The sequence below is a fragment of the Perca flavescens genome, chromosome 3 (genome assembly GCF_004354835.1).
Source record: "Perca flavescens isolate YP-PL-M2 chromosome 3, PFLA_1.0, whole genome shotgun sequence".
NCBI lineage: Eukaryota > Metazoa > Chordata > Actinopteri > Perciformes > Percidae > Perca > Perca flavescens.
The window spans coordinates 19,210,122-19,235,614 of NC_041333.1; the positions used below are offsets into that span (position 1 = coordinate 19,210,122).

General features: G+C 40.6%; 1 protein-coding gene across 5 annotated transcripts in view; it reads right to left on the reverse strand.

The window, feature by feature from the left end:
• The window catches only part of LOC114552631 (uncharacterized), a 64,004-nt gene extending 48,843 nt beyond the window's left edge, over positions 1-15,161 (reverse strand). Inside the window, exons 1-7 of one of the 5 annotated variants that reach the window (XM_028573582.1) lie at positions 14,002-14,379; positions 13,119-13,184; positions 10,450-10,501; positions 10,078-10,252; positions 9,008-9,362; positions 8,644-8,844; positions 4,504-5,290 (exon numbers count right to left, since the gene is read on the reverse strand). In XM_028573582.1, the coding sequence (XP_028429383.1) occupies positions 5,281-5,290; positions 8,644-8,844; positions 9,008-9,362; positions 10,078-10,252; positions 10,450-10,494 (786 nt within the window). In that variant the 5' untranslated portion in view covers positions 10,495-10,501; positions 13,119-13,184; positions 14,002-14,379 and the 3' untranslated portion in view covers positions 4,504-5,280. Of the gene's footprint in view, positions 1-4,503; positions 5,291-8,643; positions 8,845-9,007; positions 9,363-10,077; positions 10,258-10,449; positions 10,502-13,118; positions 13,185-13,989; positions 14,380-15,099 lie in introns of those variants that run through there. The other 4 variants (XM_028573585.1, XM_028573584.1, XM_028573583.1 and 1 more) reach the window with 4 other exon arrangements.
• Between the last annotated feature and the right edge of the window lie 10,332 nt (positions 15,162-25,493).

The window sequence follows — 25,493 nt, forward strand, 5'->3', positions numbered from 1 at the left end:
TGTGATTTGTATAGTCACAGCGTGTACAAAAAACAACGTAACATGAGACACAGCCATCTTCTAACAGTAAACAAACCGGGAACTATATTCTCAGACAGGCTTGCTGCGAGCATATCACTCCGCCAAAGTACTATATTCTTCCGCCTGAGAATATAGTTCCCGGTTTGTTTACAGTTAGAAGACGGCTGTGTCTCATGTTACATTGTTTTTTGTACACGCTCTGACTCTATAAATCACAACATGTAAATAGGAACATGTTGGCGTTATTTTGTCACTTTTGTCACAATTCGGAGCAGTAGGCTAGTTGGAACCAGTTAACATTAACATTAATTTTGACATGTTAGGTTTGCCGAAATTTGGTTTTGTCACAGTACAGGTGATACATTTTTGATTGCAGCAAACTGATCTGAATGTGACAGAAATCCATGAGCTGTAAAGGCATTGTCAGTCCTTCAAGATGGTTTCAAACTGAGCATTTCAAACCAATGGGTCAATATTGCAGATGGACACACATCATAGACGCAGACATCAGTGCCACTGGCTGTGAGACATTGCTCTAATTGCTTCTTTCTTTCACTTTTTTCTCTCTCAGAGAAGCCATAAATAGCTGCTCTGTGTCACCATCTGTCTCCATAAAGGCTGCTCACCTCTGTGTGTTAGTCAGTGTGACTGCTGTGAACTATGTCGGCCTGTTGGCTCAGACACCACATTACTGTGGCCTTTGTAAAGTAGCAATAGTGTTAAGCCAGTTCGCTGGTGGCACCAATCGTAGATGCACGATAACCTGCTTCCACTGCGCTGCTAGCAGTACAAAATCAAAACAAAAACACCACAGTCCAAGCATTGTCTTGGTGCCCTGCATGAACAGTGAATTGTTCATTGTACATTTTTTAACCAGCTGAGAACTGCTGCTGTAAAATAAAGCTGTTTTTGCTCCATTTGCAGAAAAGGTCAGCCTGGAGCTAGAGAATTTTGAGACTTATGTCTACAGTGACGCATATAGTGACCAGAAAGCACCTTTTGAAATATTTAAATATTACCAAATAACAGCAAAGGATGGAGACTGGAAAATGCATAGCAACGCCATTCCATTTATCATCAATAAAGCCTAGACTGGAAAATGAGATGTAATATTAAAATGTATGATGTACAGCAACAGCTTCAATAACCCCATATATATTCTCCTCATACAAATCAGCACTTCTGAGTTGTAACAAATTCTGGAATTCCCTGTGTTAAAAAAATAACATAAGAAAAATAAAAATGATCAAATCTGTATCTATGCAGTATACTTTATGTGCAAAAGTGATAAAATCCGTAGTATAATCACAGTGAGGCTTCATCTGGATTAGTTCGCGCTACAGAAGGACTCAGGTTAGTGTGTCAGAAAATGTGATGAACACAGGATTATTGCACACACGCATGCACGCACACACAAACACACACACAAAAACAGCCATGACAGGTGGAACGGATGGAGGGATGAACTGAGCGGGGAAGGGTGGTGGGAGACGGAGAGATTGTGCGTTAGGATTAACGCAGGCAGTCTGTACCTTTCAATTTCATTGATCCATCTATTCAACCATCCGTCCATTTATTCAGCAGCTCATCCATCCGACTATGCGGCCCATTCCCTTAACCATTTTTTTTTTTTAAATGCAAAATTTGTCAGGTGTGCCGAGCAATTTCCATGACACTAAAGTCAATGAAACAGAATTCATGAATAGTCATTTTTCATGGTCAAATCTTATTCCTTTTCCTTTTGATTGCAGTGGCGCAGAAATGATCTGCATTATAAGTACGTGTTTAAAATGGCAAATACAAGATGAAAAGCACAAAGGAGGGTTATGAATTTGTCTCGCTGGCCCTCCTTCACACCACCAACTGTGTTAAAGAAAGCGAAAGAGACAGAGAGGCTGTGGGCAGGAGGACGTAAAGAGAGGCAGACAGTAAGACAGCCTGAGAGAAAGAAAAGGAAGGCAGGGAGACAGAGAGAGAGGGCGGCAGGGAGAGAGACGAGACAAGAAAAGAAAAGAAGATGGTTTGTTGCCAGCTGTTACTCCATGATGATCTCCTGTCTCGCCATGCTGTCACAGATACTCAAACAGCATTGACTGCTGCTGGATTACATGTCCAGTTATAATACAAGGACTGTTGCACAGAGATCATTTAGGTGACCAGAAAATGCCAGTCAAACTGATATTGTTACAGTGTGTAAAACAATAATGCACACAAACCCCCGTGTATGGGATACAACTCTCTGTGTGAGTCTTCACGGCTTCTCACTCTCTCCCTGCATGTGTTGTTTTGTCTCTTCTTACTTGTCTGTCTGCTTTTCTGTCTGTCACCTTTTCATTTGCTTTGTATTACTCTCTGTACTCCCCTAGATGTGTGCTCCCAAGGAAGGAGCCAGTTATGGTGAAGCTTGGAGAAAGATCTAATTTTGCCGGTTCTGCTCTATTTCTCAGTGTCTCTGTTGGGCTTTATGTTGTCCTGAGAGCCATGCAGGAAAGAAGGAACAGCCTGTATTACCCCTACAAACACAGGAGAGTGTTAGCACTTTAGGTCAAGACCCAAAATAGGTCACAGACCTACTCCTTGTGGTTCCCAACATGAAAAGAAAAGCAATATGCTTTAATTAACCGTGTTTTCAAGGCAAGAGACTAAACTTTCTAATTGGATTCTTTGCTGAAAAACGTCTTGGCTGCCTGAGTGAGAAAGATTTTTGTCCCAAATACAATAAATGAAAATGAAAAAAAGGAAAACATGAGCAGTTCAGTTCCCTCTATGTGGTCAGCGGAGTTCTCACAAAAAATTAAAAAGCATCCATAGCAGCAGGGTGAAAGTTGTTTAGAAAGTATTGTGTGTGTGTGTGTGTGTGTGTGTGTGTGTGTGTGTGTGTGTGTGTGTGTGTGTGTGTGTTGTATCTACAGTACTCAGTACCCATTCCTGTAGCTTCAAGTAGGTAGTACCAAGTGTGTCCCCTTTGTACCTACTGAACAACCTGAGCTATGGATTCAACAAGGTGCCAGAAATGTTTTAAAATGATCCTTTTTACCCTCAGACTCCACAGTGTCAGGCTGTTCTTTAAAACTTTTTGACAGCACAATGATACTGTGGACATGCCACTTCACTTCATCCCAATGGTGTGCTATTGCCCTGCAATCGGGTGAATAGGGATGTCACAATACATCCCAGCAAATCATATCCTCACACAATGCTCTACACAAGGCTCTAAATTCATATATGTGGTGACTTGAATAATAAACCAAATGTTTTGCCATTGAGCAATGTAATGCTGTGGTTATTGTTATTGTGTTACGTGCAGTGTTTGTCACCAAGGTTTGTGTTATACGGTCAAATTAAAGGGAATAAAAACTGAATAAATGAGTGGAGGACATAATGTAATGAATACAGGTGCTTCCACACAGGGCATCTGGGCTTACTGAATGGTTTGAAGAGTATACAGTAAGTATGATGATGTTATTCATCTGCTATGGCCTTCACAGTAAGTCAATTTCAAACCATTTGAACAACTATTGAAGATTTTGAAGGAACAGCACCATCATCAAAACAGTGAGGAATCTGTGTTCAAGGCTGACCTAACACCTTAATAAGACACGTTATGCTGATTAATTTCCTCACTTTTCAAACATTTTCAAACATTCTGCTTTTTGTGGTATTGGAAATTTAAATCAAACAGTGAATATTGTTAGTAAACATCTAGTTTTTGTAGGTCATTCCCTGCAACCACCCTAAGACATGCTAGGGATATGTCAGAATGATGCCAGGTCATACTGCTGTGTTCAAAGAACTCTCGTGGGAAAACATTTCCCTCATACAGGAAATGGGAATCAGACAGGATGGATCCATAAATTAATAGTGTCAATCAAACATTGAAGTCAGATGTTGCAACAGAAACTGGGATTCCTCAAACGGTTGTTTCTGTTGCTCTGTCGTTGGCTTCGAAGCTTGGCGAGTTGCGCTTTTCAAGATGGCCATTATGCTTTGACCTTTTATTCTCTCACTGCTGGTCTGAGTGCTTTCTTAAACTGCAGTTTAATTTCCTTACGTAAACATGAATATACCATTTTCATAGAACTTTATGCACTACAGTGCATGCAAATCCCAGAGGGGTCTATTGTTGCTCTGGCACCGACAACCACACATACCTACTGTACTATTCAGTTGAACAGCGACTGAACCTTGGCCTTGTCCACATGCTTTAAACTTATGTTTTATTTATGTATATGAGAGTCATTGTCTGGAGAAGCTAGGCACTTGTATAAATGGAAAGTTGTACTTGAAAAAGTACATACAGAGCTGAGTATGTGTGTGAGTGTGTGTTTAAGTAGGTGCAGATGGAAAAGCCTTTGGACAGAAAACAATCACCTTACACCTCGCCTAAAAAACCACGGGGACAATATAAACTGTAAGAATAAACTCCTTAAAGGGAGAATTTATTTAAACACTGTGGAGACACCTCTGAGTAGGGGGCAGAAACTTAACCACTGGTGCTGCATTATTTATGTTTATTTTATTCAATGTTTGGTAGTGAATAAACTACTGGAGATAGCCAGAGGTAAATCTCTAGGGGCCCTATTTTCATGAAACACATACATGTGTGTATAGACAAACACAAGCTTAACATTGGCACACATTGTGATAGATAGATAGAAAGGCTGAATACATTATTAATACTACAACAGTTACAAACACACACACACACACACAAGTCTGTCACAAGGCCAATTACAGGCTTGTGTCTAGCTCATCATATTGGTTTGGCCATGCATTTGAATCGAGGGGAAGTGTGAAATTTGGCAAAGACAAAAAAAAATGTCATATTGCCATAGCCCTACAGGCTACCACGTGGTTGCTAGGCAGCAATGACATTTCCTGCTCCTCTGAGCAGAGAGAGAGAGAGAGAGAGAGAGAGAGAGAGAGAGAGAGAGAGAGAGAGAGAGAGAGAGAGAGAGAAAGAGATGTTACATGCGTCTTTACTCAATGTGACGGCTGGCAGTGGATATTCAAATATCAAACCACATATCCGCACACAAACCAAAATCCCCTGGTGTGTGGTGAACGGCTGCAACTGTCAGTACGTCCCACCTCAACTCACTACCCCCTCACTCCTCACACTGTCTATCTTCTCTACTTTTTCCTTCCTCTTCTTCCCCTCCTGTAGGTATCTTTCCTCCTGCAGAAGTGTGTGGATGACTAATCTCATCCCCTCCATCCTTTCTCTCTGAAAGCCTCTCCAGTAGCAATATCATGGTTTTAAAAGGTTCTGGAACGACAGTTGTTACAATGAGACGGTTACAGTATGAATATGTCTTTGTGTCTGCGGGGAAACGGGTCATTTTTACCAGCCCTGGCTGTGTTAACAGTTGTACCATAAAAGCCCTCGTCTGATCTTCTTAAATCTATTACAGACCTAAGTAGGCAGATAAAGACCGAGACAGTAAGACTGCCTAGACTTCTAGTCATTATGAATGAGCCTGAAGCTGCTTGTCTGCATGTTGTTTTTAGAATCAAGAGATGTTCCGCACCAGAGAAATGTGTGGTTTGGCATTCACTGTCACTGTTCAGTGTTAAGTTAAAACACACACTATGCCTCATGGGGAGCCTGCCATAGTCTGGGTAAAGTTTTTTCTAATTTAATATGACGGCAGAGATGGTGTGTATTAGGGCTGCATGATATGACCTAAAATCGAAATCGCGATTATTTGCACATTTTTCCTCGATAACGATAAATGAATGATAATTAATCATGATTTTCTAAATCATCTTTTCTGAAGCCAAAATATTCCCAGACGACGGGCACAACATGATCAGTTGACTCGGACTCTGTGTTTGAGTTATCCTCCATTATGCTTTCCACGTGGCTGACTGGTCCGGGCGAAGTCACGTGACTACACACGAGGTAGAATGTTTTTAAGGAGAAAGTAGGCCTATCGACAGGAATAAATTATCGAAATTATCGTCATGGGAAAAATACCTCGATGACAGCTTCAGGATTTCGATGTCGATACATTTTCGATTAATCGTGTGTATGCTAATCAATATCGTAGCTGTTTTGCAGCTGAAATGCTCAGAGCAACAACCCAAGAGCATTACTATTCATTTAACACCTAACAATGGATGCCCATTTATGAAAGCAAACACTAGTTTTGTAATTTTGTACTTAAAAAAAGATTGTATTCAAGTAAAAGTTCTTTAGTGTTAAATGTTATTGTGTTACATTTTTAAAAGCGACATTGAAAAAAAAATGTTATGATGATGATTCTGTATAATAAAACTATTTAAGAACATTTTTTAGATGGACATTTGCAGCCTCTGCATACAACTGATTATCAATGATGAATATACTGCCTTCATCAGTATAGCCTTACTAGAATCAATCAAAAAAGAGAAAGAAACTCAGACAGTTAAACAAAAAAAAAAAAAAAACGACAATAAATAAGGGCAATTAAGTTAGGGCCATAATTAAGCTACATCAATAAAATAGCAGCTGTCACTTAAAATGACACTATACATGTATAAACATGTGGCTCCACAGTGGCTGCAGTCCACAGGCACTTTTACTTAAGTAAATGAGCTGCACAGTTTTTCTCAGTGTACTGTGAGCACACACACCACACACACACACACACACACACACACACACACACACACACACACATAAAATGCTACGTTTCACACAGTGTACTGCACACACGCACGCACGCACGCACGCACGCACGCACGCACGCACACACACAAAATGCTACATTGCTAAGCAATGCCTTGGTTGTTGACCTTCTTCTTTGCAGACAGATTTCCATCCATCAGTGAGTTTGTTCTCATCTGTCTGAATGGGATTCTGAGCCGTGTGCTCTATAAAGTCCTTTAGTGATGAGAAGACCGGTTCTGTTAAGTAACCAGGTTTGTCAATGACTGCCAAGCAATAGTGAATAAGTCTCAACAGACACGGACCAAATTACAAGTTAAATAGCAAGTAGTTCTCATTTTTATTTTTAAATATTAGGATCAAGATGAAAATTGATTATGAACACTAACAGGCACTTAAGGTGAATTGAGTCTGGTCGCGGTTGAGTACAAGGGATTTAGGACTGAACAGTCTCAGCAGCGAGCACATACAGGTACGGTTAGCCCCAAGGGGAAAGCATGATTCAATCAGTCACCACCTGCACTGCTTAAAGCAAGATAAACTTTGTCACACAGTACTCTAGTGAGTGTTTAACACTGTTTAAGACTGTAATGCTTTCATTTTGATTGCTGGCAGTTCATTTGGTACCATATAAAAGAGTAGGCGGAGGAAGGCGTGTCTGACTTTAAAGTGCGAGTGTATGGCTATTTCCTGGAGATAGTATGTACCAGTGTAGACCCGGTACAAATCTAACTCGATGAGGAACACAAAAGATTTGTTGGTTCATTTTTTGCCAGCACTAGAGTGGTCATCTCTCAGGTTCATTACTTGCTGGATTTTTTATATTGGGCCAGGGGACATGCTGGCTTGAGGGCTTGCAAGGTTTTGCCACCATGGCTATGTACTTATTTCTTTGCTACGTAATAAAACTGATGACTTATAAGCTCAGTTTTCCTATGACTACTAAAAATGATGGAGTCATGATTCTTTCAAAGGCTTTACTGCAGCAGGCTGTAAGCTCTGCTCATCTCACTGTAATTTAATGTATGGTAATGATGGCCTAAACACTGGGAGGTTTCATCCAGTATGTGCTCTCCCATTCTCTCTGCCCGCCAATTTTTTCTCTCCAAGCATTTATATTGTGACGTAGAGTGATTTATCTAAAAGTATCAGCTCTCAGTACTCTCAGGCTTAGCAAGACTTAGCGGAGAGCCTATCACACGCACACGCACACGCACACACACACTTTTTTAACATCTGGTGTTATGTTGCTGTATGTTTTTTATAAGTGGTCAAGAGTGGGCTTTTAAGCTGTCTGCTCTTTCTCTCGCTCTCTCACTCCATTGTTTTACTCCATGCTGTTTAATGTTTAAATACAAAATAATCAAAGCTGAGACAAATTATTGTAATAATGTTGGAGCAACTGCAGTATGTAGCATTGACAGTTCCCTACAACGCACGCACGCGCACACACACACACACACACACACACACACACACACACACACACACACACACACACACACACACACACACACACACACACACACACACACACACACACACACACACACACACACACACAGACAAAGACAGACAGACAGAAAGACACACACACACAGGACATTCTCCAGTTTCGATAAATTAATAATACAGCTGCTATAACTGTTAGACTGCAATGAACTTTCACTCCTGCCTTTTCGTGCCTCTATCCATTTAAATAGTTGAATGATGCAGCATCATCCTGATATTTTTAGCTTCCTTCTGCTGGAGAACATGTTGCCTACTTTGTTTAGAGTTAGGTTTAAGTTTTTAGGTTTATGTACTTACTGTAACAGATTTTCGACAGATGAATGTGTGTGTGTGTGTGTGTGTGTGTGTGCAAGTAGTCAAGAGAAAAGTATGTTTTGTCCTGTTTCAGGGTTATTCATGGTCATATACAATGCTTTCGAACAAATATTGACAGACTTTACATGTATACTGCCACATACCCGTATTGGTCAACAGGACCTCTTGCCAGTCTGGCCTCTCCTGCCATTCCCCTGCGCGGCCTTTCTCTGCGGCGTTGAGCAAGAGTATTATTCCTATTTTTGTACTCCACTCTCGTTTTTACTTGTTGCAGAAGAGAGTGACATCCGTCTCCAGCAGTATCACCGTGCTTGCCAATGTCGCCAAATGATTTTGGATGGCTCCTGAAAATGTGGGTGGGATAATTAGAAAACATGTCACCATTGTGGCACTTACGACAGAAGCGTACAGCTAATCTAAGGATTACTTAAAGGAAAGAACTACGCTTAAAAAAAAACATCAGGCTGAACAACTGACAGCTAATATTGATAATAGCCCCATCCCTACCTGACAATGTTTCTCACAACGCTGTGGCACATGGCTCTGGTTGGGTTGCGGTCGTGCTGCATCATTTGGTCCACGAGCACGATCACGAAGGCCTTTCTCTCGTCTGGCAATGGTGTTTCTTCTTTTTCCACTCTAAGTCGAATGGCTGATGACACCTGGTCCCAGTTGAGACGAAAGTCAACATGCCATGGTACGCCAGGCTGTGAAGCGCTTGACTTGCTTGGGGCAGTGCTTGGAGGGCTGGGCAACAGCTGATTTGGAGGCTGGAATGTTGTGTTTGGAGAACATGGAGTTGTGGAACTTGGAGCACTTGGATCAGGAGCAGAGACCAACTCCATACTAATAGTAACAAGTCCTAGAAGGCACAAAAACAATTTATTAATTAAGATAGGGCAAGATGTAGGGCTATGGGTCAATAGACTGTGTGCTTAACTGTAGTCTTGCTCCAGTACTTCCTGGAGGAAGCTCACACATTGGTTTCCTGTCAGCACTATTGGATGAAGCAATTTGAATTTATTCACGCGAGTGCCATTTGTTTGAATGTGACATAATGGGTTGGGAGAACGCAGAAGTGTCCATTGACTCATGTTAAAAGATTGCTCTGATAATGCCACTTAAAAAACAATAGTTAAAATAACAGGCCAATACATTATTGGAATTACAAACTCATCATAACAGGGTCTGATTGTTATTAAGTTTGGAAATGCATGCAAGTAATAAGCATCAGCTGCATTCACTTCTATGTATTTCCAGATGTGAAAACAAAAGCAGTGAAAAACAGCCCAGTTTTGATTAGTTTGTAATTCCAATTATTATTTTTTATGCCTATTATACATTTCCCCAACTCATTACGTCACACTGAACAAATGACACACACATGAATAAGGTTTATAAGCTGTGCTGCACACCTGAGATTAATCACTTCATCCAATAGTATTTGACAGGTAACCAATGTGTGAGCTTGGGACTACATACAAAGTATATTGTCTACCAGTTGTGCCAATGTTCCAAGGCCCTAGTTCAGTGACATGAAAGAGTGAAAAGTGTAATGGGTGAACAGATGAATTTACCGTCCTTGATGCCCTTCATTAACTTCCGACTTTGGATAGGTTTGAGGTATTTCACCAGATCCCTCTCCTCCACCAAGGTCAGATCTTCAATAGACTCGACCCCAAGCTCATCCAGCATGGTGTTAAGAAGGTCATCAGGGAGACCAGGCAAGTATGACCACACTGCTTCCTTGACCTAGTCTCATTAAGTAGTGAATCATGAAACACTGTAATTTCTCATTTTTGCCATCCCTACACTGTATGCATATTTCCTAATATAGTCTGTTCAATCAACAAAGCAAATTAAAGACAAAATCAACTTTATTCAAGGCTACCAAACAGAAAAAAAATAACTTTGTTTGCTATGACTACATAGCCTGCTCTACTACTCACGTCTCTCCTCACGTATCCTGTGTCCTCACTTTCCTCCCTGCTCATACTGCCTCTGGAAAAGAATGGTGGAGAGCAATAAGGGACTGATCATACACATTGTATGCTGAAAGAGGATAGTAGTCCAGTAGATCTTCCTGCTTAATGCACACATAATTGTCTTGGGCCACTCCTAGGTCACAGTACACACCTGTGTCACATAACTTTACAAAAGAATGTTTCTCTGAGACAAAATAGACCGAATTATGAACAACAATAACTAGCATAATCTTCCCCATAAGTAGCCCTTCATCACTGTTCTCTAGTAAAATGTACATCCCCCTTCTGTAATCTGTGCCTTTGACTGTAACATAGTTACAAGCCACTGCCGACTGTAATTGGAATGGACAACTGGCTACAGATGCCCTGATCCTGTCATTGTAATCGTCAACATGAAAGTCCCCTTTTCTGCTTGTACAAGTGGAGGGAACAAGTTTCCTGCACTCAGTACGCTTGTAGAAGTTGGTGCCTCTCTGCTAGAGTTTTGCACAAATTCTTAAAATTGTGCAATTTTCTGGCACACTGTTTAAAAAATGTATGTTTGCTCTCAAATCGGGTGTCCATAGGCGAATAAGTGGGCCAAAGTGAACGATGAGAGATGGATAGTGGCACAGATAATGGTGCTTTGGTCTGAGGGGGGCATTGGGGAAAAGCCTTGTCCTGTTGTCTATGTACTCCTCTATGAGGACTTTAAGATACGCAACCTGGCCCTCTGTAATGACCGGTGCACAGATGAGCTCAACAATCTCCCTCAGCTGCAAAATGATTTGCCACACCTCATTTTCGCAGGGATCTTTAATCCTGTCACCCACCATGAGTGGGAGAAGTCTAAGCAAACACCAGTTCTGAACTGCATGCCCACTGAGCTTGTAGCTGCTGGGAGAGAGGTCTGCTGGTTTGTCCTTACCATCGTTAACTTCATATCTGAACTGGTTCTTGCACTTGTTTAACTGCAGGTATGTAAAATGATTATCCTCAACTAAATGGCGAATATATAAAGGAAGGTCACAAGCTATGACTCCCTCAAATAAGTCATGGCCTAGACATGGTGGTAGGCCAGGCTGGCAAACATGGAAATGTGAAAGCTGATTGAAAGGAGAGTCAAACTTGATGCGGCATACAGAGTCAGTGGCAGTAGTTTCGTGCTCTTGCAAATTACTTGCGTATGATTGGGCTGTTCTTTTGGTACCACACAATATAGGATTAGTCAGGAAATCATCTCTACACACCTCACAGTAATGACAAAAATAAGTAGACCGACTGAAGTTCTCCAAGAATCCCCCAATAGAATGGGATCCCAGGTTGTCTCCTGCAATGGCAACCAAAGAGACCTTTAGTACAATGCCATCAGATGTGACTACACCTCTCGGCTCCAGAATTTTGAGGTCCTCAATCAGGGGAGCAAAAACTTTATTTACCCCAAAATACTTAAAGTCCTGTTCCCTACATAAAAGAACAAGTTGCATCTGATCAATAGAAGATCTATTGTGAGGCAAGATGTCAGGTAAACCGCTAAAACCTTGTGCTTTTTTTTCCCTGAGCCCAGGGGGTTGACAACCTCAAAGGCATCTTGGTACAGTATTAAACCAAGTGAAGAAGGGTCAGCTTTCAACATTGGATTACTTTGAAAGCCTTCTCCATCCTTGACATCCTGATAGACAGCATCAGTAGATGGCTGCAAACGGGTCATGGTATACTGTTTGCGTAGAGAATCATTTTTGAAAAGTGTCACCAATGTCTCATGTATAGGAACATACTGAGCAAAACATTCTTTGTCATTTTCATCATTGCCCAAGAGCAAAGGAATGGGATGAACATAGTTAAAAAACTCTTTAAAAGCAGCCTTCCTCTTTGCATCTGTACTGAGCATTCCCCTGTTATAGAGTGTGAGTAGATCATCTCTGTTCATTTCTTCAGTGACGCTGCTTATAGTGGCCTGAGGGATTCCGAGTTCTTTTAGTTTCTCACTCAGAATGTTTAGGGAATTGGACAGGCCAAGTTCATGAGCACTTTGAAAGCCATCAATAATGGTTTGAATGGTGATTGCTGGTAAGAATGATTGCTGAATATGACTGACTGGGTCCTGGCAACGGCTCTGTATTAACAGACTTGTCTAAAACAAGGTCATCTAAAACTGAATCCTCTGCACACCTATGTTTTCTGGAAATATGTGAAGCAAAAGTCATCACGTGTGTGAACGTGCAATCACAACCTCTAAATGGACATCTAGTTACCATTCCTTCCCTTATGTGCGTCTTCAAAAGCTTAATAAGAGAGGCCAAAGTGTCACACTTAAATGCACAAGCCTCAAGCAGACATTTCAAGGGTGTGTCAGGTGGTAGAGCTGATGTGTCAGGTGGTAGAGCTGATGTTTCAGGTGGTAGAGCTGATGTGCCAGGCAGTATAGGCCCAGCAGCCTGCTGGTAGGACCTATGCTGCCTATACATATGAATTTGTAGTCCTGTGTGTTTTCTGTAACTCCGTGAGCAGTCAGGCACCCCACACTGGTAGTGATAATTGGGGGCATTGTTATGCAGTTTTGTGTGCTGAACATAGTTACACACATTCTCAGACACATGCTCACAGCCAACGAATTTACAGAACATTGTGGTGCATGTTAACTAGTCACCTACCTAATCTATTTCTCCTCACTCTTAGCCTGACACTGAACAGGATGGTTAGCCTCGCCCTCTGATGACCTGGAAAGAAAAGAAAAGAAAAAAGGAGAAATTACACAAAGGCAACCAACAATAAGAATTTCCGTTTGAATGCAGATTATTATCATTGATCATTGTAATTTAATTTTAGCCGTATGTCAAAAATGATAGTGGTATATATATGTTTTTTTTCTGTAGCACTTTGAGATTGCTCACTCAATGTAAAGTGCATTTACAACTTTTGCAATTATTATTCATTCATATCAGGACAAGTGGGAACCCTAGTTTTAAAACCCTCCCGTTGTTGAACACAGACCTGCCAACCTTGAAAAACTTTTTTGAGTAGCAACTTACTGATTTATTGTCAAAGTTCTGGTTCATGAACGTGGCGGTACGCACGTGGAAAAAATGTGCCATTAAATGTCAAATCTGTATACATCTTAAACACTAGAAAATAATTATGTTCAAGTAGGCTACGTGAATTAAATAAAACATTTTATTTAAATTATCAGTCATATTTAATAGAATTAATTTGACCATAATATAATCCAATAAAATAAATTACACAAGCACTTTCACTTTTGGTACTTTAAGTATATTTTGATAACACTTTTGTACTATTACATATTAGGGAAGATGTTGAATGCAGGACTTGTAACGGACGTAATGTGTAACTCTACAACACTGTTTTTTCTACTTTTACTGCAATACATGATGTGAGTGAGTAAGTCTTCCGCCTCTGGAGATCACCAACAACAGTCGTGCATGACACCTGCAGCAGTGTTTAACACTGAAAACACAGCTCAGTTCAGGGTTTCCTTGCAGCTCTGCTACAGTAGCAGCGAACCTTTAACGTTACCTGCCGGTCACATCGTCTCTAAACAGTCCGCTCACAGTGAAGTCCTGCGCGGATCAACAGATGTTAAGAGTCCGGCGGCTGCTCGCTCTGTTTGTTACGCACACCGAGCAGATTGATGCGCTCACAGAGCCAATCTTTGCAGATCTTACTGCTCGGTGTTTGGCTAGCTAATAAGCCGTTAGCCTGTTAGCTTGAGCTTTGTCTGAAGGCGCCGAGCGGCCAGCCAAAGTCCGACAGACACCGACAGACACCGACACATTCCGCACATCCTCCGCTCAGTTTTAACCTTTTGTGTTTAACTTGGGGAAACTAAACGGGAATGAGAGAGGAATGAATAACACTTGCATCTGATGCTTTCGTTTTACTATCACTAGCCAATATCCCCACTTGACATTAGAGGAAGGGACCCGACGGTGTGATTGGTCAAACTCTTCTTCTTTAGTTTTTTTTCCAGCATGCTCGTAGCTGCTACGCTGCTACGCTGTTTTAGCCATACGTTTTAGCTTCCTACTATCATCAAAAGTTAGACTGAGACGGCTGCACGCCAACGAGTGAACTCAAAACAGTCAACTGATTTTCGCGTAGTTTAAAGTGACAAATCGTATCAAAATACGTATCTACTACACAAAATGCTACAGGTTGGCAGGTCTGTGAACACAACATGAGACTATTACTCCAGTTAGCTCAGTCATGTTGTAACTAGGATAATTAAAAAATATTTTTTCATGGACCTTTTGAATCACTAAGTTATTAAAGTTAAACAGCTAACGGTTAGCCCTGCTAATCTATGATAACCTTGATTAATTACAGAAATGTGCACACATAAATACTAATGTTTGTCCCATCATTGGTTTTATAAACTTTCCAAACACCAGATTTGTCTAAACGGTGATAGTGACATGAAAAATTATAGCGAAACTCTCGTCATTACTAACATTACTACTATTAGCAAATGATGTGAGAGACCTTTCAACAATTCCGGGCACTTGCTTACAAAATGTAAACTGTGTCATGCGATAAACGTTTATTTGAAAGCAAATATTATTATCATATTAAAATAACATGGGTGTAAATGCTGCAAACATGCATGCTGCTCACCTTCTCCATTCAGCCCGGCCGGAATAGAAGAGGGACACGATGGCGCCTTCAGTTCAAAACAGTTCGGTTATGTCATGTGACTTCCGACTTCCCAGGGCATATTTCAATACAATATTTCACTGTAATAATACTGTTTAATGCTGTGAAATCCTTAATTTTTTTCACTCTGTTGCTGTGATATTACAGACCTTGTTGTGATATAACAGCAGCAGATTGCAAGATTTTACTGTAAAATAAGAGTTAAATGCTGTAAAATCCAAGGATACTGTCGTTTTTACAGGTATTCATTGGGATATTACAGGGAAACTGAATTACAACAAATTACTGTAAAATAATAGTGTTAATTATTGTGAAATGCTGGTAAATTTTAACAGTGCGTGCGTGCGTGCGTGCGTGCATGTGTGTGTGTGTGTGTGCTTGTCTGCCTGTGCATATGTTTTGTGTGTGTGACAGTAAAACATGGTGAGTTGTTTAACGGCGTAGGTTTGTGTGAGCGAATTTGTGTGTGTAGGAAAAAGAGACAAGAAAGGTATGTGTGTTTGTGTGGTTCATTAATAACTTTGCCAGAGATACATGTGTCTCAAAGATGCCCGCAGACATCAAGAGATGGAAGCTGATGTTACGGAACAGAGGGGGAGAGAAAGAGACAGAAGGAGGGTGACAGTGGGTGGAGAGAGATCAGACATCCAATGTGATGCATTTGTGGTTATTAAATCTGTTTCATATACCATTGCTTTTTTATCTTTTTGTCCCTACTGAGTTTGGGGTCTAGAATGGCTTTTGACTGCAGCTGAGTAATGTCAGCAGAGCTTCCACAGTTAGATAGCCATTTGGTGTGTTTGTGTGCTTGTGTGCTTGTGTGTGTGTGTGTGTGTGTGTGTGTGTGTGTGTGTGTGTGTGTGTGGTTTTTTCTGCACAGAGGTTTTGGCCAGCACCAAATGAAAATCACTAGTGCCAAAATAATAAGTATTGAGAGAAAAAATTTTAATTAAAATCCTTTCCGAATGTGTTTAATAGCAATTTACCAAACAACTGTTAAAACAAGCAGAACATAAACTTATTTAGGAGCGCTAATCTCAGTTTCACTGTCCAGATTCAGGCTGACTTTTTAAGATTATTTTGGGGCATTTTAGACCTTTGTTTTTATAGGACAGTTGAAGAAATGAAAGGGGAGAGAGAGGGGGAATGACAAGAAGCACAGGGCCGCAGCTCGGAGTCAAACCCACGACCTCTGCGTCAAGGAGTGAACCTCTATATATGGGCGGCAGTCTAACAGGTGAGCTACCATGGTGCTCATTCTCCTGATGATTTGAACAGTAGCATTTAAATATTAATATTATTTTTTTTAAACAGTTTTGTTAATTGGGGTTTCATTTACTCTAGCATAATATCAAATAATATCAAATTGTCAGAAATAACAGGCGCATGATTGTGTCAAACAAAAAATAAAACTGGTGTAAAGAAATAACAGTTGGTATTAATGCTGTCCATATTTCCACTTCCAGTAATAAATATGGGTGACTGTCATTTCTCCTTAGAGGAATGCTCCATTATGCTATAAGCATGTACTTTACATGTAACTGACAGTTGTGCTGACAGTGTTTGATCATTTCTGATGGAGATAATTAAACATCAAACTGGTAACATCCAAGTGGCCACAAAGATGCACCTGTCACAATATGTGAGAGAGACCGGATCTTCAATAGAGTTTTGATTGAAGACAGAGCTATAAAACACAAGCACTTTTTTATGATGATTTTATTTTTGTTTATTCATGTCATCATTATTTCTCGAGTCTAAATCCAACACAAATCTCCCTGATATCTTGTACGACCTCAGGGAAAGTAAGGCTGACTGACAGTTTGTGACTTTAGCAAGTTCATGCTTGGACTTTTTATTAGCAATAATAGAGAAGGAAAAAAAGGATATGTACCCTTATTATCCTAATCTGTTTAGCCATTCTTATTTATATGAAAAAGGTATTCCAACGTTAAGGACACAAGACCTGCGGCAACGGAAAAAAATCGGAGACCAAAATACACATAATAACAGATACAGATAAAAAAAAGACAGGAGTTACTGTGTTTACAATGTACTGTATTTAAAGGCATGATGCAGCAAAATGCAGAAAACTATTTAAATGACTACATCTGCTGTGAACTCCCTAGGCCATTGTGTAGACAGGCACAGTCAGAAGACTTAATATGCGCTGAATTCCACCGTTGGCTGCTGTATTAGTGCTTACCTACTGCATACATTTGTGACAAGCACACTCTGCAATTGTGCATGTCTGTGGTACAAAGTGTGTGCGTCTGTGTTTGTGTTATTTTGATCTGTGCCTCTATCTAAGTGACCTAGAAATGCATCTGTTGCTGCACAGTGTTTTATTTAACACATTTAGCAGTGATGCCAAGGGTTGCCATGAGGAAGAAATATGTTGGGGGTGGGTAGGTAGGAGAGTTTTGTGGTGAAGTCTTAATCATTATTTCCCAAATTCCCCAAAGAAAATGTTTTTATAGTGCGTTCAGCTATTCATTATTTTTATGTGAATTACAGGATAATAGGTTTTTGTAATTAGATAGGAGCACATTAAGTTTTTTTCCCTTAAAAAATCAGGTTCTTAATTAAATTACAGCTCTTTCGTCCTGACAACTTGATTTTGTTTCTTGCTGGGATCTCATTGAAATTATCTGCAAGATTTTAACTGATGTAATTTGCTACTGCAGAAGACATCCTAAATTTATCTTGGCAACATTGTAGCAATCATTTATTTAAAAAATAATGCATTAATTTGAACTCCCATGCTACCTCAACTGCAGAATTTCTACTTTCTGTCTTAGCTCGGTCTTTCACAGACATAGACGTAGTGAATTACATTATAATGATTTAATGGATTGTATAATGAAAAGCTGTTTATATCTCCAACAATATCTCCAAATGTGTTTAAAATGCATGTGGCATAGACTGTTATTTCCAATTACCTCTCTTCAGCTGACTGTGTGTTAGACACACACACATTGAGTTTCTTCTCTAAGTGAGCATGAGATTGACTCTGCAATAGGAGGTGGACCAGTGCATCAACTGCTTTTATGTGGGAGCTGTACCATATTGCTGTGATGAAAAGGGAGCTGAGGTTGGGCTGAAGCTCTTACTTTCCCAATCAATTGTATGGTGATGAGCTTTGAGTGGTGACTGATAGGATGAAATGACAAGTAAAGTGGCTGGAATAACCTGCTTTGTCAGGTGCCTGGTATCTTAGATACAAAGTAAGGACCTTGGATCTGGGATGGACTCAGAGTAGAGCTACTATATCATACTTTTATGTTGACATGAGCCATCTGAGGTGGTCTAGTCTGATTCTGAACGACAAGAGGTCTCCTTCCTTCAACTGTATAGGCCTATCAAATGAAAAAAAAAATCAAAAAGAATGGGACATAGGACATTCTGATGTGGAATTTCAAAATGAAAGGCCTCTAAAATGTCATACGTATGTGACCTGTGTTCCCTTTTAAATTCTGATTAGTTTACAAATTATTCTTGTGGTATGTTCATACGCATCAAAATATGAAATTATCAAGATATATATCATATCTATTGGCATAGCCTAAACATATCAAGATATTATTTGTAAGCCATTATCGCCCAGCCCTAGAAAGTAGGCAGTTAGACTTATTGATAGATCAATGTCCATCCACACAGCTGAATTTCCAACACGTTATGCATTTTCTGTGTGACTTTTTTTTTCGTAGAGCAAGCAAAGCAAGTCAGGTATGTGTTTCCTAGCTGATCATTGTAGCCTGTAGAGCAATTCATAAAGCTCTGGTATTGGTAGCAACAGGTCTGATCTTGGATCAGTGTCTAGAGCGCTGAGTCTAGCTGATCTCGGTCATCATTCAGAGTACAAACTGATCCTTTTTCAGCAGCCTGTGAGGCTTAGTGGCAGCTTCAGGCATAGCTAGGCAGCAGTGGACGCAGGTGCAAGGATGTTTTGTGTGCTCATCGCCAACACCTCCCCCACCCCACTATTCTGCCCGCTTTACATAGGGAGGCAGACTGAATTTTCTTTAGGTGAGGTTCCCTGTGGGGTCCCACAGGATCATGTAAACAGGAACAGCTGAACTGCCCTGCCACATTTCCATGCTATCTCAATCATTGGTGGAAGCCGAGTGGAAAATAAGGTGCAAATCACATACTGATAGTAAGGCATGGGCAATCAGAGATTAGAGAGACAGACTTGTGAACTGCAAGTTGACCACTTGAAATTCTCCGGCTTGTGGGGAAAATCATGTTGAGGAAGTTGCACCAATCAGCCTGCTGTGTGAATTGAGTAGCTTGTTCCTGTAGGGTCTTCATGTAAAATGCCTTACACTGTAATGATTGTACCATTGTACCTGTCCTGTACTGCTGTCTTGTGCTCTGCTTTGTTTGTAGTTAACAGACCTCAGAAATGACTTACACTCATGTCCTGTACTCTCCAATCTCTTTTTGCTTTCTCATGCTGCTCCTTCATGCTCGTTTTTGATCGACATCTCCTCCTCCATCACTTACACACTTGGATAAGCTTGAAAACACGTCCCTCCTACCATTTCCCTTCCCACACACAATGTTGCTTCCTTTTCTTGCAGTATGTAGAGAGCTGCTCTGCATACACATATAAACAAAAGTTTGCAAAGTTATTGCTTGACCATGCTTTATCATAGTGCATCTGTATCAGGCGTCATTATAAAGGGGCTTGTGTTCTGTGAGTGTGGAAGTTGCTGAAGCAGATCAAAAAGCAGTGTGTGTGTGTGTGTGTGTGTGTGTTCGCGTACAGACAGTTGATGCTGACAGGCGTTCATCCTCAAATCCATGCAAACACACACCTGGGAGAACATGAGTTTCATCAGCCTGACAGCGACTGAACCTGTTTGACCAGCAGGGGTCCTTGAAGACTTTACCCCCCCCCTCTGTATTTCACTCCCTCCTCTCGACGTCTTCTGTCCTGTTTTTTCATCTTCATCTTTTTCATTTCCATCAACTCTATCCTCCTAACTCTCTTCTCTTCATCTTTCTCTCCCACCAACTAATTTTCTTCTGCTCACATGTTCTTCCTACACCTTCCTTCTCTATTCATCCCTAAATCTGCCAAAAATTACTTTTTCAACCATGGCATGTTATGTTTCCAGTTCCGCCAGTGCAATACACTGCAAGCTGATAGCCTGATTATTGAGGTAAGATATACTGTAGGTGTCGCAAAAATAAGTCTTTGCTCACAGACTTTGAAGTAGTCTATGCATACTGTCATATGTTAATAGCATCGCACCATGTAAACATATACGTTTGAGAATGTTATGTATGTTCATGGCTGTAAATTGAGATTTACTGGTGTGCAAATATCTATAACAGTTTATAACATTGAAACAAAGTTACATTGAGTTAAGAAATATTGTCAGAACTCTGAAGACAGACATGTGAAGGCGAAAAGAGAGACGGAAGCAGCAAGAGTAAACATAGATGGGACAGAGATAAAAGCAGCACTCTGGGGATGAAGCTCTCTGCTATGGTCGGTAAAGTCAACCCGCTCAACTGAGAAATGGGAAAAATAGAATGACACGGGTAGAAATGGAAATCAGACCAAAAAAAAGGGTGGACCCCTTTTGAGAGAGAGGAACGGGAAACTCGGCCCAAGAAGAGAAATACAGAATGAGAAACAAAAAATGCATAGGCCTATATGAGAATTTGGAGTGAATGAAGCTACAAATTAAAAGCTCTTTCTGTGAACACCTAACATTGCAGTAGCACTGGTGTGCTGGAGCGTACAGCACACCGGTCTCCAGTTGCTCTGTATTATCCTTACACTTGGCTCCTGAACTTTGCGTAACCTTAACATTGCCCACCATTAATCCCTTAAAGTGCCCATATTATGAAAAAAATCACTTTTTCTGGGATTTTGTGTCTCTGGTGCTTCCACATGCATATAAACTTGGAAAAAAAAACATCCATGCTGTTTTGAGTGAGATACGGGTTTCTGAATTGGATCCTGTCTCCGTGTGAGCTGTTCAAAATCTGCAGGGTTTTCTACGTCACTAGCCGAAAAAAGGGGGCTAAACCATGCTAGCGGTTAGCCCCATCGTTCTCAATGGCAAAACACTGCTACAACACACACGTTCACCATAATCTACAAAAGAACTACTTACATGTCCCTCTTCTGCAGGTATTCCACGCAAAGTTGGAATTGCGCCATGCCGCCTAATCCTGCCTTGTACTGACTGCAGTTAGAGAAACAGCTAGTTGCTAATTGTGAGCCTTACCTAGCTACTGTGCATGTGCGACTGCCAACAAAGATGTTATAGCAGTGAGAGGTCTCACTCTGTAGCTAAAACAGAGACCTGAACACCGGGTGTAAAGAGGAGCTGCAGCAATGTGCAGTACAACAAAATATGGTGTTTTTTTGAAAATTAAACCATGTAAACCTATTCTGGTACAACCTCAAAATACAATTATGAACATGAAAATGAGCATAATATGGCCACTTTAACAGTCTGCAAAAGGCATTAAACATGAGTGCACAAACAAATGTGTAAACATAGATTGGCTCTTAGTGCTCATCCTGAGCACCTCATATAGATAATACTGATTAGTAGGTAATAAAAGATATACAGCACAAGGCCATTACTGGATTTATGTCCCCAAGGACCGCACAGGGGGAAGACATCTGACATCGCTTCCTGTCTAGCACAGACTATAGAGGGATTATAGTCCCTGGTTATGTTTTCATGAGATAAATAAAGAGGCCTGCTCCAAAATAAACCAGCTGAGAGGGAAATGAACAGAGAAAGTGGAGAGCAGTGAGAGAAGGTAGAAACAGAGAGAGAGAGAGAGATTCCAGAGGGCATGTGATGAGTATTGTGCAGTTATAGCAGTAATCGATATCCAGCGGAAACTGATCAGCAAGACCAAGAGATGAGGAATTTAAATGAGGCGGTGGAAGGGCAGAGGGCTGGAGGAGGGAGTGATGCTGAGGTGGATGCATCAGAGCGGATTTCTCTTCTCTCTTTGTCAGTGTTCCATTTAACTATTTCTAGTGCACTTCATATACCATTCCTCCTTTTCCTACCCTCCATTTTGACGGATACACACAGCCTGTGATTTCTTCTATCCTTCCATTCACTGCGTGGTGTGATAGCATTCATTTGAATGCACAGTGAGAAACTATATTGCATTGGTGGGTTAATGTATGCCCTCTAGCTCCGAGTTGTACAACAGAGTGGTTGCGAATGGTAGACACTGAAGCTCAGTTTGTTTTTGTCCCGAGGCTGCACTCACACACTGCTCTAACTACTGCCACTAAAACTGAGAGCCATATAGATACAGCAGTGTAACACATCCTAACACATACAGCAGATACAAAACTGTGTACAAACATGTAACGCATAATAAACCCTTGCATACATATTGGGCAGATATTGTAGATATACATATGTTTATACAGGTATTCAAAAGATACTAAATACCTGTAATGATAATATGGCACATTAAGCTTTGAGTAGTCTGGGGCCCTGGGTGGTAGAGCGGTCGCCTGCCAATCAGACCGTTGGTGGTCGATCCCTGGCCCTTCAGTCCCATGTCAAAGTGTCCTTGGGCAAGACACTGAACCATGAGTTGCCCCCGATGCTGTGCATCGGAGTGTAAATGTGTGTGAATGTTTATCTGATGAGCAGGTGGCACCTTGTATGGCAGCCTCGGCCACAGTGTATGAATGTGTGTGAATAGTGAATGGTTCCTGTACCATGTAGAAGCGCTTTGAGTAGTCGTTACAACTAGAAAAGCGCTGTATAAATACAGTCCATTTACATTTAGTCTATATCCTTGACATAAACACTTCCGGGATTGCTCCAGTGCCACAGGAAATTCCGCCTGATGCATGTATTGTCGCCGATGACCGTTACCTTCTGCTTTCTTTGTGTTGAAATTTTAAACTGCAGTGAATTTATGAGGACTATGGTTAACTTCTCCTCAGATCTCTGTAGGTTAAATTGAGACAGCTAGCTAGACTATCTGTCAAATCTGAGTTTTCTCTTGCATGACTATTTTACATCAGCTTTGTGCGGAGCTTAGCGCCGCCGATGATGATTGTGATTGGTTTAAAGAAATAAACCAAAGCACGTTTTTCTCCCATCCCAGAATGCTGTGTGGACTAGCCAGACCCTCCTCCGCTCCGCAGCGTGTGGATGGTCTGGCAAGGCGAGACTAAGCTTTGAGAGACATTTTGCACAGTGTTTCCCATATAAAAGTATACCTGTGTCCTCAATGGATGTTTTTTTTCACAGCTTGTGTCTCATTGTATGTGCAGTGGTCACCATTAAGTCCCCAGTCCACCTCTTTCAGCTATCTTCCATTAGTACTGCATTGGCAAAGCACTATCCTCTTTTTCAAATATTGTAGACTAACTTCAACAGAGAAAATTGGGGCACAAACTTATATCTTTCAAAGGCTATATCATTATAGTGAGGCATTGAATGCATACTGTCTGAATGATAGAGCAGGGCTGTGAATACAGCTTTAAATATTGGACAGTCTGTTAAAACACTCACTCGGAAACTATAGTCTCTCACTCTGATGCTCAAGCATTAACCCTGAAATGGCCCTTTTTCACATGATGTGTGAAAAACCTTTACAATGTTATGAATTATACATCATATTCAAGTGCAAACAAGACTGGTTGGAGAAAACCAGCTATAATCAAGCTAGGATGGCTATATAAATATATTATGTTGTACATAAAGCAGCAAAGATAGACAAACCCTCACATCATGATAAATATACAGACACACACCCAGGGTTTCCTTTAACCAAGGAAGTCACTCATGTTGCATGCTGAGTAGGGTCATAAAGGGTGTGAGAGAGCAAGTGTGAGAGGTGCTGGTTATGTGCTTGGGAAATGTGTGTGTGTGTGTGTGTGTGTGTGTGTGTGTGTGTGTGTGTGTGTGTGTGTGTGTGTGTGTGTGTGTGTGTGTGTGTGTGTGTGTGTGTGTGTGTGTGTTGAACAGCATGAGACATTCACTGCCAATGGTGCAATGCCATGAGTTTGATTACTTTGGTTCTTGCACAGCTCCTAGATGAAACAACTGTCTGAACATCTGACATAAAAAACCCTCAGATGATCATTTTGAAGCCTTTTTTATTCATGTCATGCCCTCTTTTCTCTTTGTTCCTTTGGCTTGGAGGAATCCAAGATTACAACAGTGTTTCTAATAACCTATTAAACTTCCATTCATTACAATTGCACAACTTCTGCTTCAGAGCACATCGCTAATTAACAGTCAAAAGAAATCCTTAACTTTAAATGTATTAATTTCTGTTTTTTTGTTTGTTTGTTTTTGCAAGTGGGGGGGGGATTGGCAATTTGGTATCTTTAATAAATATGTCTACAAAGTAGGCAGGAGTGGACTTGATACATTTTAGAGACTTGTAAGTTCATTCTTCCATAAATTAGCTTCAAATTAGAGTCAACAAAATAGGTGATAGGTCATTGGAAACAAGGCATTTGTTTGTTCCGGCAGATTCATCCTTGAAATGTGGCGCCGGCCATCTGAGTTAATCAAATGAAGTTGGTATCTTACAAAGTTAAAACTATTTTGGTGACAAAATTCCTTTGTTTTGTTACTGGGCAAAAGTGAAACACTGTCTGGGGAAACACAAAAAGGGGATTTAATACCTAAAAGACTAACTTGATTTAATGAACTCAACAGCTAGACAGCTGACGCCTAAACTTTTGAACATTTGTTTGCATAAAATGAGGACTCTGAATTTTGTCCCCCATTACATCCATTGCAATTACATTAGAAATAGAGGAATTATTAAAGCAAGCAAAAACTGTTTCAATGTTTATATGGGCAAATCAATGAACAGGACTGCTTTATTGAAATATTTGATTTTGATATGGTTTTTGCTTCATTGTGATGATACTGTACTACTACTGGCTAGCTATGTTATCCAGAACAAATTCCTCATTTGATTTTCCAATGCAAATTACTTGTGAGTTTCACTCACTGCCTTTTTATTTTGGCCATCATTCTTTGCATACTTTATAATTATTGTCACTTTTTCCAATAATTCCTTGCATTGGCTTATTAGCATCTGTCAGCACATCAGCACGTTCATCTTTTGTTGTTTGTTTCTGCAATGCAACATTTGGTACACTGAACTTTGTTGAGCTTGGGGGCAGTTGTAATATTGCTTGCAAGAAAACTTCCAGCAGCAGATTCTTTGATGAGAAATGGTGTCAAAAAGTGTTTACTTCCCTCCCTTTTTTTGTGTGTCTTCAGCGCTCAGATAGCTTTACTTGCATATTTTTACTTCTTTCACAGTAGGTGTAGTGGCACAGAAAAGGAGCTTAGACTCAGGTGGCAGAT